The sequence below is a fragment of the Triplophysa dalaica genome, chromosome 10 (assembly GCF_015846415.1).
Source record: "Triplophysa dalaica isolate WHDGS20190420 chromosome 10, ASM1584641v1, whole genome shotgun sequence".
NCBI classification, from domain to species: Eukaryota; Metazoa; Chordata; class Actinopteri; order Cypriniformes; family Nemacheilidae; genus Triplophysa; species Triplophysa dalaica.
Window position 1 is genome coordinate 12,494,487 of NC_079551.1, and position 13,558 is coordinate 12,508,044.

The 13,558-nt window shown below is 40.1% G+C and overlaps 1 protein-coding gene across 14 annotated transcripts in view; it reads left to right on the forward strand.

The window, feature by feature from the left end:
* The window catches only part of LOC130429486 (unconventional myosin-IXb), a 33,805-nt gene that overhangs the window by 10,630 nt on the left and 9,617 nt on the right, over positions 1–13,558 (forward strand). For 9 of the 14 annotated variants that reach the window (XR_008907616.1, XR_008907617.1, XM_056758073.1 and 6 more), the window contains exons 3-23: positions 3,653–3,747; positions 5,282–5,344; positions 5,696–5,795; positions 6,759–6,859; positions 6,968–7,097; positions 7,194–7,283; positions 7,357–7,473; positions 7,736–7,870; positions 7,960–8,081; positions 8,164–8,305; positions 8,519–8,714; positions 9,102–9,177; positions 9,639–9,731; positions 10,416–10,529; positions 11,273–11,312; positions 11,818–11,934; positions 12,392–12,472; positions 12,591–12,701; positions 12,853–12,972; positions 13,051–13,200; positions 13,276–13,433. Coding sequence is in view for 12 of the 14 variants with exons in the window: in XM_056758073.1 (XP_056614051.1) it covers positions 3,653–3,747; positions 5,282–5,344; positions 5,696–5,795; positions 6,759–6,859; positions 6,968–7,097; positions 7,194–7,283; positions 7,357–7,473; positions 7,736–7,870; positions 7,960–8,081; positions 8,164–8,305; positions 8,519–8,714; positions 9,102–9,177; positions 9,639–9,731; positions 10,416–10,529; positions 11,273–11,312; positions 11,818–11,934; positions 12,392–12,472; positions 12,591–12,701; positions 12,853–12,972; positions 13,051–13,200; positions 13,276–13,433 (2,351 nt within the window). In the remaining 2 variants the exon portion in view is untranslated. The remainder of the gene's footprint in view (positions 1–3,652; positions 3,748–5,281; positions 5,345–5,695; positions 5,796–6,758; positions 6,860–6,967; positions 7,098–7,193; positions 7,284–7,356; positions 7,474–7,735; positions 7,871–7,959; positions 8,082–8,163; positions 8,306–8,518; positions 8,715–9,101; positions 9,178–9,638; positions 9,732–10,415; positions 10,530–11,272; positions 11,313–11,817; positions 11,935–12,391; positions 12,473–12,590; positions 12,702–12,852; positions 12,973–13,050; positions 13,201–13,275; positions 13,434–13,558) is intronic. The other 5 variants (XM_056758074.1, XM_056758065.1, XM_056758066.1 and 2 more) reach the window with 3 other exon arrangements.

Below are 13,558 nucleotides of genomic sequence, written 5' to 3' on the forward strand. Positions count from 1 at the left end.
CTGTTTTTCTTTTGTCAGCATCAGCCGTAGCTTTTTTTAATGCACGTATCTGAAACCTCTGAGATCATTATTTTGCTGCCCACAGACAGGAACTTCCCCCAGGCTGATTGCTTCTACAGGAAGCAGAATTTTTTTGCAACAGGAAGTGGTTGCCGTGGAGGCTTGCTTGCTCATTGGCCGGTCGACAAGTCTGCGTACCGTTTCTCAGGATGTCCAGACCTGGAATACCTATTTTATGGCCATTGTTTATCTCTGGGCTTTGTGTTAAGGGATACTACACTCAAAACTGAAAATTCTGTCACCATTTAATCACCTTGGAGTTGTTCCAAATCTATATAAATTTCTTTGTTCAGATGAACACAGTGAAAGATATTTGGAAGAATGCTTATTCCCAAACAGATATTGAACCCATCGACTCCCATAGTAGGAAAAAAATCAAAACATTTTTGTTCTGTTGAAAACAAAAGAAGATATTTTGAAGTATGTAGGACAGCAAACAGTTCTGGGGCACTTTTGACTACCATTGGAGAACACATAACACAAGCATCTAAGATTGCCAGCAGTCTAAACACAAACACAGTTTAATTTTAAGCGGGAAACATGTTTATTTTTTAAAGGTGTACAGAATTACAGTTATTGAAGCTACTCGGTATTGTTTGCAAATGCAAACATTACATTTGAAGTAGTTTGCAAAAAAAGAAAATCATTTAGTGCTACCTAGATAACATAACATCGTCATCACTTTGTTCATGTTTTAAATAAATTAAAAACCTTTTCTATTATTGTGTGTCTGTTAGTGTTAAAAAATCTGATATAAACACAATTTGTAAACACGTATTTGACCAATATATCGGACGTGTCCGATGGTGTGTTAACAAAAATGTACAAAGTTAACGGTTAATGGTATATTATTTTATATTATTAATATGTTTATTTATAGCATGAGAGATTTATCGTCATTGTTAGTTTTGTTTTTTTCACACATATATGGACACAGTGACAGATTTTTGTGTTGATTTGTGTTCAGTTGGTTGAACTATTCCTTTCCAATTCGACACTGAACAGTCTTGTATGGTGATGTTGAGTATTGCACGTGCACCCGTCACGCGTTCTCAACAACATGTACAATTAAGCTTGTGATTGCTTATGTACAGCAATGAATACAACCTTGTTCCTGCATTAAGTGCACTTGTTTTTAAAAAACTATTGTGTCCGTGTTTCAATTCGTGCTTCTACATGCCGTCACCAGTTTAGCAGACTTTCTCTTTGTATAAACACTAAAAGCATCTGATGAAGAATAAAAGCACAGATTGCTGGAGATGTCGAGATGGTGTCTGGATGCGATGGGCTCCAAGGCCGTATCTAAAAGAAGAAGCGGCTATTTTTAAGAGTCATGTGAATATCTCGTAGTGATGTTTCTGAGTAACAGGATTCTAGGGGCCTTTCTATAAAACCTCAGAATAGAGTCTGTTTTGTGAGACATTGTAGGGATGGATTGGATTTCAGTGGCCGGAGCAGTTTAGGAAACTTGTTATTTTAGACGTTTATGAAGTCTGTATTTTGTGAACAAGTCCGTGTGATGCTGACTTCCAAATAACACAGAGAAAGAACTAGTCCAGACAAGTCGACTTCCCCAAAATTTTCTCTCTGTTCGTCCCGTTTTATTTCCATTACCAGGTTTGACAGCGAAGGATTTTGTGAGTATGCATGTCACAATTTTCAGAGAGAAACTGCACTCGGCAGGCTGTGCGGTTGCAGTCGGCAATTTCCTCATTCCCCTCGAGTCGTAAAAGCAATCACACAACGTTTGAATAAACACGTCTGAATCTGAATTGACAGTATTGCACGTTTGGAATTCTGACCGCACGATTGAAATGTTCTTCTGCGAGTCTCGCTTCGTTTGCAAGATGTCGTATTATTTCAATAGCAACAGCTTTATTTGGTCATTTTTTTAACTGGCTTTAGAGAGAAGTTGTTTCAGTTCCTGTTTTTGATGACCAACTTATGATTCACTTTGAATCGGTTTGAGCGACCGAGGACAAGTCCCAACATTGTTTTTTAAAACTGGATATAATAATATTTATTTCGATGAAATTGTTTGTGGGCTTCGTAATGTTATAGTTCAACCAAAAATGAAAATTCATCATTTGATTCACTCTCGTGTTGTTCCAAATCTGTTTGAGAAACTTTCTTCAGCAGAACACATAAGATATTTTGATGAACGTCAATAATAAAACAACACTGAACCCCATTGACCTTCATTGTATGAACAAAACCACTGAGACATGTTCCAAAATATCTATTGAACAATATGAGGATGATTATTTGACGAAACAATTTTAATTTCATCGCATTATTTATTCTTGGATGAATTGTCCCTTTAAGAAAGGACAGACGGGGAAGTCTCAGTATACGTTCCATCAATCCCTGATATTTCTCTCTACGCTTTGTGAAGCGGGTCAAAGGTTCACGGCAGGGAATCTTAATTAGGTTAACGCCCCACCCCCTCCTCAATCTGCTCCAGTAAAACGACCCGTCGTTTTTTCCACTGGTGTCGGGCACAATGCCTCTCCTCTTTAAAATGCACAGAGCCCACTTTCCCCCGTGGCAAGCCTTTTGTACCCTGAGCCGGGCTTCACATTCAGAGTCCGGCTGCCCGGTGGCATCAGGATGAGCTTGGCATCGGCCTCGGAGACTCATTAATCACATCGGCTGTGTGTTTTTTGTGTTGTTGTTTTACGCAGATGGGCTTCGGCACTTCGTTGGAAGTGTGAACAGCAACGTTTCCCAGTTGAGTTTAAATAACGCGATAACACGCGTGATTACCATCACACAGCCTTTAGAGCTGAAGTTGTAACTGACGCTTTGCACGTTCGAGGGCTTTACGCAAATGTGGCTCATTTGTTTGCTAGCGTTTGGTTTCGGAGCACTATAAGAGAATTATTTGCATGAACGTGATTTGGTTTGTTTCGATGTGTAGAGGATTGTGAACCTACAAACGCAAAGAGCATTTTTGAACTAAACACAGTTAGAAACTGTAAATGCATAAATAGTATTTTACAGTATATGTATATATTTTTTTTGTATTTTTAGTATTTAGAGTTGGACAGTACTATTATCAAGTGATACATTAAGTATATGTATTTTACTCAAGTAAATGTTTTTAGGTGTCTATTCTATACTTTTTCAGGGTGTTCTTACTTAGGATATTTTTCACATCGCTACATAAAGCATATATCATACTTTTAATCCACACGTTTAATTTTTTAATACTTAAAGACATTAAATATATAGTAATTTCTTATGTTTCAAGTTAAAATTTTAAGCAAAACTGCTTGAGTTAAAGTACTTGGTTTTTAATGTACTTAAGTAACAAAAGATGAACAAATAGTTTTTTTTATAAAATGTGGAGACGTATATATTACTGTATTTAAGTACTGTCCATCTCTGTGTAGTATTTCTAATTTCCCATAGTTTTTTACGTTTTAATAAACGTATGTTTATGTGTAGAAAAAAGTGTGCTTTAGTATGTAAACTGTTAACACATGCAATGTGTGTGTGTGTCGTATTTATCTAGATATAGATATTATCTGTTTTGCATATATATGGATGTCATTTTGTAACAAAGTCATCATATCTTTTGTCTTCACAGGCATTTGGCAACGCAAAGACAGCACACAACAACAACTCCAGCCGCTTTGGGAAGTTCATCCAGGTGAATTATCTTGAAAGCGGAGTCGTACGAGGGTGAGTATCTCGCTTTCTTTGCACACACCTCACACAGTTGACCCCTGTCACGCCTGCACAGATCCCACACCCGACATCTGCCGCCGTGGCACTCAAACATCTGCCAAAATCACACCTTGCGCCTCATTTCCTCATGAAAGGTCACGTGTAAACAGAAATAAACCAGGAGAAGTGAGATGTTTGCCTCCATTAAGGCTAATATGAAAGATGATGCATGTTGTGTAGTCGAGGCATTCTAGGAAGCTGATTTTAATGTGTCACACGTGTTATCCGACACGCCATCTCTGTTTCTGAGAGAAATGTTTCAAGTTGAAAGATGCTCTACGAGTGTCGCAGCTCATTTGAACAAACCAAAGATTTGATCGCAAGCGCACTGTTGGCTTCCTTCCTCTTGTGTGATTGGTTGAATATTTACCTCAAGTGTAAATATTACTTCTGTAATTCAGATTGCCTGCCAAGGTCAGACAACGCAGAAAGAGATCACACACAATGTTAGCACTTTTTTTCACGAAACCTCTTAAAAGCTTATCCAAGTCGTATTTTTTCTTTTATTAAAAGATCAAGGAATCCTGTATGTATTTGACTTATCGTTTTCATTTGAAAAAATAGTAGCGCCATCATTATTTCATGATTTCATCATTTTTATTACGCTAGCATGCTAAAATGCGAATACAATTCAATATTTATGGTTGTCATGAAGAAATGTTACATTGCAAACAATTGTTTTTATGAAAAACTTATTATTTAGCTTTTATTTGTATTAAATCTGTCACTCATTTGTTGGAAACTGAAGCGCCGGGACCATGTTATGCAGTTGAGACGGGTCAATAAAAGCAATACTTATAGAATCTTTTGTTGTCTTGGTACTGTTTTGTGATGCACTCTGTTGTGTACTGCTTGTTAAGTGTGCACTACTTCACTAGACACTTACATATTTGATTTGTGTCTGATTTAGAAACAAAAACCTCTTCACTCCCCTTTTTGACATTTTGTTTCCTTTTGTTTCCTTTTGTTGCTCTATAGGTGTGGTTTATTTACCAAAGCAGATTCGTCATCATGTTTTATGTTAATATGATTGCAATAAATCAGATAAGCTTTGAAATTCTAGCTCAGATAAACAAAGAAAAGTTTGTTTAAGACAGCAGAGTTTCCTATGTTATCAATTCTCTTTGTTTCTGTTATGAGAAATGCATTTTAACTATGAACATGTTGCACGGCATCATGGGATACATACATGATTGCCACACAAAAGGTTTCCTTAAATCCATTTTCTCAAATGTTCAAACTGCAAATCAAAGTTTGTAATGTGGCGATTCATGTTAGCCGGTTGGTTTGGCCTTGTTGTTGAATTTCCTACGGACAAAAGTGAACGATTGAAACCACTTCAGGAATCAAGGCCGCTGAAAAAGTGGGCGGTCTCTGTCACGCTCAGTCGAGAGTTATTGTTCGTGCCATCTGTTCCATTGACCCTTTTATTGACATCTGACCTCTTAAACTCAGATTTGCAACTGACGATTGGACGTTTCTCTTTCAGAGCCGTGGTGGAAAAATATCTGCTGGAGAAGTCTCGCCTGGTGTCCAGAGAGAAGAACGAAAGGTAAGACTGGCAACAAAAAAGTTTGACACAAAGCCAGACCATTTGGTTTATGTCACAATCTAGACTCGTTCTGTTTGTTTATGATGCCAAAAAGTGTTGTAAGTGTTGACAAAATAATGACATCAAGATTCCATTGTGTATTAGATGTATTACACATACAGTATGTGAGAGAGACAAATGGCAGTTGTTTGGTAAATGACACAGCTGATGTATCATCACCAAATGAGCAAGACCGTATGAGATCTGAAAACAGGAAAAACTGACTCTGGTGCCTCCCGCGCTACAATTTTAAGTAAATACCACTCGCAAACTCTTACGCAATGCTCGGTCTGTCTTTTCGCCGTCACACAGGAACTACCATGTGTTTTATTACCTGCTGGTGGGCGCGTCCGAGGAGGAGCGGAGGGAATTCAAACTCCTCCAGCCTGAAGAATACTTCTACCTCAAACAGGTGCGTCCGTAACTGTGGTATTACATGTTTCATTTTTTACATACTATTTTACATGACTCTTTCCTTCAGCAAAAACAAACAAAATAGATCCTGTTTTTTGGTCGAGAGAGGACCAGAGTACTTTAGTTCTTTTAACTTTGGCCTGTAAGAAACCACATTGCACGACAAACCACTCGAAACACTATAGCAAGATCATAGTCCCGTGTCGAGACCACAGTACCATTCGTGGCACGCCAGAGTTGTGCTATTTTCAAACCTTCAATATCTTCTTCATTTTCTCTTTATTTCATTTAGCGTCCGAGTGCTATTTAAGATCCAGATTTTTAAGTGAAAGTGGTGGTGCCAAAATGTTAAAATTGTAGACATGTACGCTGGAAAGTTCAGATGCTAGCTTTGTTTTTGAGTATGTCGCTGGTTCCAGGGCTGCACAATATATAAAAATGATCCAAATATGGCTTTATGCTTACGCAGTGGTTTGTAATAACTTAATAATTATAAAACTTTTCTATAATAAAAGTTCTAGATCGATGCAAAATGAGACCACAAGTCACAAAGTGAAGCTTTCATTTCCTAGAAACAATGTGAACGTTGGTCTTATGTACAGGATTTAAATATATTTTAATGTAGTTCAAGGCAATTTTACAAACTTGAAACGTTATGGTATCGCATATCATATATTGCGTTGTTAGGCAAGTTATGGCATTTTCCTCAATGTCATGCAGCTGTATTTCTGGCTGATCAATTGTTGGCAGAAGATGGTCAATGGCTGGTTGATATGGCCGAAACAACTGATTTAAAAAAAAGAAAAAACGCTTGACCAGCTGCTAGCTATTTTGTTGCTGGTTCCAGATGGTCTACCAGGTTGGACCAGTTGATGATCCGCTTACACCAGCTACCAAAAAAAGCTCAATTTTCCAAAATACAGAATTTAAATGTCAATGGTTTTTGGCTGTTCACTTGCAGGAAAACTTTAAGATAGAAGATGAGGATGATCTTCGGCACGACTTTGAGCGACTACAGCAGGCCATGGAGATGGTCGGTTTCCTACCGGCCACTAAGAGGCAGTGAGAAACTTCTTAGTCTCGAGCAATAACGGCATTAAATGTACCAAATTGTTTTTTTATACTATGGTCAGATGAAAGATGTTCAGTTGGTTGTCTTGTTTCCTGTAGGATATTCTCCGTTTTGTCTGCCATCTTGTATCTGGGTAACGTGACGTACAGTCAGAAGTCCACAGGTAGAGAAGACGGTTTGGATGTTGGACCTCCAGAGGTCCTGTCCACCCTTTCAGATCTGCTTAAGGTAAGACCTTTATAAACGTTAAATAGTTTGATGAATTTGCAACATATTTCAAACCATAAAGCTCATTGTTCACGTGCCTTGTTCTGGTTTTATCAGGTTAAGATGGAGTTGTTGGTTGAAGCTTTAACCAAGAGGAAAACGGTGACGGTCAACGACAAGCTCATTCTGCCGTACAGCCACAGCGAGGTAAAACTGTCCGCTCTTATACTCTTATAGTTCATTTGATGTTTTGGAGATAACTCAAGAGGTGTTTCTTCAGGCGATTACGGCACGAGACTCGATGGCCAAGTCCTTGTACAGCGCCCTGTTCGACTGGATCGTCCTGCGCATCAATCACGCTCTGCTGAATAAGAAAGATATGGAGGAGTCGGTTTCGGTAAGGGATTGTTTATAATTGCTCATCATTTATTTAGAGAGAAGTGTGTTATCTCTGCACATCATCGAGAATAATTGTTTACAAAATAGATTTCTGAAACACGCCCCACATTCGCAGCTAGTTTGACAATCAGACGCCCCAAACTCGTGTTTTATAGCTTTTTCCACATAAACAGAACCATTCAAAGAGGACTTAAACTGTTTGCTTTTAATGTTTGAAGACATGGAGTTCAACCCTGTAATGTCCCCTGTTATTATTTCAGTGCTTGTCTATTGGCGTGCTCGACATCTTTGGCTTCGAAGACTTTGCTACCAACAGCTTTGAACAGTTCTGCATCAACTACGCCAACGAACAACTTCAGTATTACTTCAACCAGCACATTTTCAAGCTTGAACAGGTCAGCGGATCTCTAGATGACTTGCTTAAGTAGTCTCTTTCTGTCGTGATTTGTGTTCCTGATGATCTGTGATGTTATTTCACCTGCAGGAGGAGTATCAGACTGAGGGAATCACCTGGCACAACATTGACTACATCGATAATGTCGGATGTATTCATTTAATTAGCAAGAAACCCACGGGGCTTCTCTATTTACTCGATGAGGAGAGCAAGTAAGATCTTTTCTTGGGGTGAATAAAAATTAATGGTGTTTTGTTAGTTTGTTAATATGCTCTTTGTTGATATTTCGATCAGTTTCCCTCATGCCACTGATAAAACTTTGCTGGCAAAGTTTAAACAGCAGCACCAGCAGAATCAGTACTTTGTGGCGACTCCGGTGATGGAACCGGCTTTTGTCATTTTACATTTCGCTGGGAAGGTCAAATACCAGATTAAGGTAACCGAGTTTGTTAATTGTTTTAATTCTCAAAAATGGGCACTTTATTCATTTTGAGTTGATTTAGATTGTCTCTCCAAGACTTCAAGTGTTCTATCCAAACAATAAATAAGAGATAAATAGGCTTTCAGAAAAGCACCGACTGGGTTGACAGTAACAGGGTTTGCACAACCCTCACATTCATTTTCTGCTGTTTTTCGTAACGTTTAACAGGATTTCCGTGAGAAGAACACTGATCACATGCGTTCGGATATCGTGGCCCTCCTGCGAAGCAGCGACCGAGCATATATCCGGCAGTTGATCGGGATGGATCCTGTGGCGATGTTCCACTGGGGAATCCTGCGTGCCACCGTCCGTGCGTTGGCCGCATTCAATGAGGCCGGCCGCCGGTGGGCTGCCAAGACTGCTGGTAAATATTGTTGCAAACATTTTAGATTAGCTTTAGATTGTTCTAGAACTTTGGGTTTTTGTTATTTATAACCGTAGGAAAGCCGTCCAGTGACGCACATTTTGAGGATTAAGAGATTATAAGTGAAAGTGTTTTGGAAGTATGACAGCTAATCACTTAAAGACCTTGTCTGTATAAACTTATTCAGTCTTTTAACTTTTCGTGGTCATTACAATAAGTGTAGTATTACTGTGATGCTTTTCTGTAAAGTACTGGGATGAACTCCACCCACGGGTATTAGTTACTAGTCCAGTAGTTAAGTAAGCCAACTTTACAAAAACAGTTTTGTTCTGGGTTGTTAAACCGAAGTACTCAACATTATATGTTTGTGTGTGTTTCGATCCGTAGGTGTGGTGCGACCGAACTCCAGAGTTCCTCTCGGGGAACTGCAGAGATCCAACATGCCCATTGAGAGGATGTACCGGTAAGTTTGTGACTGGTGCGATTAGAGGAAAGAAACGGAACTTGATCTCTTCCTGTCGTTTGTTGCCTTTGTGTGGCAGGTGATCATGTGACCAGGCTCCTCACAATAGGCACGTTGCAGGCCTGTTCTTGCTGTAAAGTCATGCCACCACTATCCTGCCATTAACGTCTGTGTGAATCTCATAAAAACATTTCACTCTATAATCAGAAAATCTGAAGTGATATCCTTTCACAAAAATATTTGTTTATTTTGTGAGATTCACCACAGTTGATTATTGGATCCAGTCATTATCATCAAAGCATACAGCCTGCAATGTCCTTTTGCTTTTTCCCAGGTGTTTGTCAAGGGTTTGCCCACAGTTACTGATCTGTGATCAGTTTTACTCCTTTTAAATCCGTACGGTCTCAGATCGGCACCTGTTGGCCCCCGAGTGACTGTGTGTGTGGTGTTTGTTCTTACAGCCATGCCCCTATGCTTGATTTCTCCTTTGATCACTCAGAGGAGCGCCCTCTAGAGGCCTTTGAGGACATCTTTGCTAGTTATGAGAGTAAAAAGTAAGTGGATTTAAGCGGAACGTTGAGGTCAGATGGGGAGAGCTTGGCAGTCGGGGAACGCTGGCTTTCTGGTATTCCGAGCAAACTCAAATAGCACATTCAGAAGGAATCCTGAACTAGCTGAGCAAGCTTGTACTTCTTTCTGGAATTAAGGAGCGGACAGAGTTTGAATTTACCTGGTTTGTTCGAGTAATCCCCAAACCGCAACATCCCCCATAAAGCCCTCTTGGGATATTGTAACCTCCCGAGCGAGCAGGAAGCCATAAAGTTCCCTTTAGATACATTGGTTATAGATATAGGTTCTCTTCCTGGTTTGAGGAAGCAGTTAGCGATACCGGCCCACGCTGCGAGTCCACCCTGTCTGACCTCCTGTAGTTCTGATCCCAGGGGTAAGTTAAGCCGTGCATGAGGAAGGGTCTTCACAAAGCAAAGAGCCCACTCACAGTTTAACACCCCGTCAGCTCCCAACACCGTAACCAGCATGATGTCACCACTGACTCAAAGGAACAATTCCCTCGAAAATGACAACTCGTTTACACGCACTCATGCTGGTGTGAATTTTTTTTTGGTGGAGGGTTTTGTCTTGTCTAATAACATTGGTGTTGAGTTTCTGTCCTGTTCCTTCTTCATCCCCCTGCACTCCCCCTTCCTTCTACAATGCACCTCTACTCTTGGTCGAATCAGGGACATGCATGCCCAAATCATCAACTCTATTAAGGACTTGCAGTTGGATGGGGAAGATCCACGCAAGCTGCTGCAGTCCTGGGGTCGCCTGCGGTTCCCCCGCCACGCCCTCCAGTGAGTTTGAATGCATTCTGGCGCAGGATCCACGGCCGTGACCTCAGTTGGCATCGCAATCAACGCTTCTGGCTATATGCTAAACCTAGTTTGGAATTGCTACCAAATTAGCAGCGATACTGCTTGTGATTTCCTCCATAACTCAAACTCTTGTTAACCCTGCTTTAATAAAACCCGTACACGTATGGCAGTTATTTCTTCAGATGGCTCCCTGTAGCTTCTAGAGGTGAATGTTACAGAAAAGCAGACTTTATGAGCGGCAAACAGTATGAGCTTCATTAGCGTGCTAGCTCGGAATGATATCCACATGCTTGTGTGCCGTGTGGGTTTAACAGACCCTGAAACCAACCCGTCAAGTCTATAACCTTTATTAGTTGTGAAAAATTGATGTATTTTAGCTTGCATACACCAAACATAATTCATAAGGAATGTAAAGAGTGACCATTTATGCATTTGTCCGCCGTCACTCTGGAGGACTTGTAGAGCTTGTGTACGTATATAAATTTGTCCATCATCATCTTAATCCCTTTTTCATTTATTAAATTAAACTCTTTCCCGATTTTTTTAATCCGACACATTTTACGATTTCATGCTTGTTAAATGCTCGGCATGATCTTTTCTCTAGTGTTTAGGTGCTGTTACTTGCGTCCCATCGGCCGGCGCATGACTCACTCCACTAACACGCTGCACGCAGTCGATTCTTATCTCAACAAACTGTCAAAGCTCATCTTTCTTTTTCACAGGAAGAACAAGAACCCCAAGAGCAAGCAACTCATTCCCAAGGTGAGATTTTCACTCGCTGGATTCATCCGACTAGTTTATAGTAGCAAAAGAGAATTACGATTTTTTCGGCGAAAACTACCTAGTTGTAAGTTAAGTTGTGAACATTTTATTGTTGTAGATGAACAGCACAAGCCAGTAAATGTTTCTGATTCGCAAAAACAGTAATGGCCACACCCACATTTTATATTGTTGCTGTTTTACGATATTTTAGTGATATACGTAGGGATTATATAAACATACTCCTAGCACCTTTAGATTGTTAGCATTCGCAGGACAGCTGCTATATTCTCGTTTCCGTCAACATTTGCGAAAGTGTTAAGGATAGTCCCCATTGTTTATGCTTTTCCGTTACATGTGTGCTGTTGGGTAAATGTTTAGAAGCCTCTACCGCAGTAGCTTCGAATGGACCACGATTTTCCATGCTGTCATATATCCAAGGCAATCTAGAAAAAATGTTCTCTGTGTGTGACTCACTTTCTCTTTTCCGTTTGTGTGTTTTGGGCAGAACTTGTTGGACTCTCGTTCTCTGAAGTTCATAGTTGGCCTTCATGACCGCACAACCAAGTCTCTGCTGCATCTCCACAAGAAGAAACGCCCTCCAAGCATCAGTGCCCAGTTTCAAGTAAAATAAAATGGAGATTAGCTTTCATGTCAAATTGATAAACAGATGTTTACACAGGATATGTACCAAAATCTAGTTTTGCTGTCTAGAATGACGATAAATAGCTGTGGCCGAATTTTTAAGTACCATCTTAGGACCCGACAATCTTAGAATATGTCGCAGCAAGCGACAAAGACAAATCTAAATCTTAAATGACAGACGATGCCAAAGAAATAAACTATTGTTATTTTAAGGCTAAAAATAACAATCATTTTCATTCTTTGTCACCAGGGCAGCTCAATAACCTTTGGAACAACAAATACAACTAGTGACTTTAGATGGTTAACATTCAAACGAGAATGTCATAAAATGCTAATAAAATTAGATAGTCGAATGGACACAGTATGTGGAAGACATTAAATGTGTTTCTCTGCTGGACATGGTTCGAATGATGCTGTGATTTCTGTCCATCATGCAGACGTCCCTGGGTAAGCTGCTAGAAACACTGGGAAGAGCAGAACCGTTCTTCATTCGATGTCTTCGATCCAATGCTGAGAAGGTCTTTTGTCCTAAACCTCATATCTGTCCCTTTCTTCTTCAACTGCCTTAATGTGTTTTTCCTCGAAAGGTCTTCATATGAGAATTGTCTGGTTGTTATTTCCGTTTGTGACATACAGAAGGAAATGTGTTTCGATGAGGCGCTCATCGTGCAGCAGCTACGCTACACAGGGATGCTGGAGACGGTACGCATCAGGCGCTCAGGATACGGAGCCAAATACACCTTTCAGGTAACCATTAATAGTGCTTATAAACTGTAATATTATTATCGCTTACCTTTGGAACATTCCTCTTATTAGACTTGTGTGGGTTTTGGCATGAAAGGTATGTTTAAATTGTATTTTGTTACTACACCATCAAGGCTTATTTTCTGCCTGACAGGAGTTCATCGAGCAGTTTCGTGTGTTGCTGCCAAAGAACACTGCATCCCTGGAGGATATTTCATCTCTGTTGCACAAGCTTGGCTTTGACAACACTACCTACCAGATTGGAAAAACAAAGGTCAGATTTCTAATTTCATCTATTAAAGTTGTAGATGATGTTCTGGGCTCATTGGCTGATGTTGTTTGTGTTTTGCAGGTGTACTTAAAAGAGCTTGAAAGGCAAAAGCTACAGGACATCTTGCATAAAGATGTCATGCACAAAATCATATTCTTGCAACGCTGGTTTCGAGCCAAAATGGAGTGGTGGGAATTCATTAGAATGAAAGAGGCAGCCATCTTGATTCAGGTAAACCAGAATCTAGGATTCGGTGGACAGAGTCTAAAAGGTTTGTGTGTGACGTTGGTTTGATCTTGTCTACAGCGTTCGTGGCGTAGGTACCGCAGAGAGAGGTTCTACCGAGCTGCGGTTTTGATCCAGGCGGCGTGGCGAGGCTCTAGACAGAGAAAGGAATATAAAAAAAGACGAGCTTCAGTGACGAAGATACAGGCTGTTGCAAGAGGCCAGTCGGCTCGCAAACGGTGCGGCCTAAAACACACGATTAGTGTTTATATTACTGTTTTAATTTTAGACATTATAAGGCAGCCAAAGAAAATCTTTGCCACCTTTGCCAAGTGGGCTTTTATTTAATATCCAAAGAGCTGTC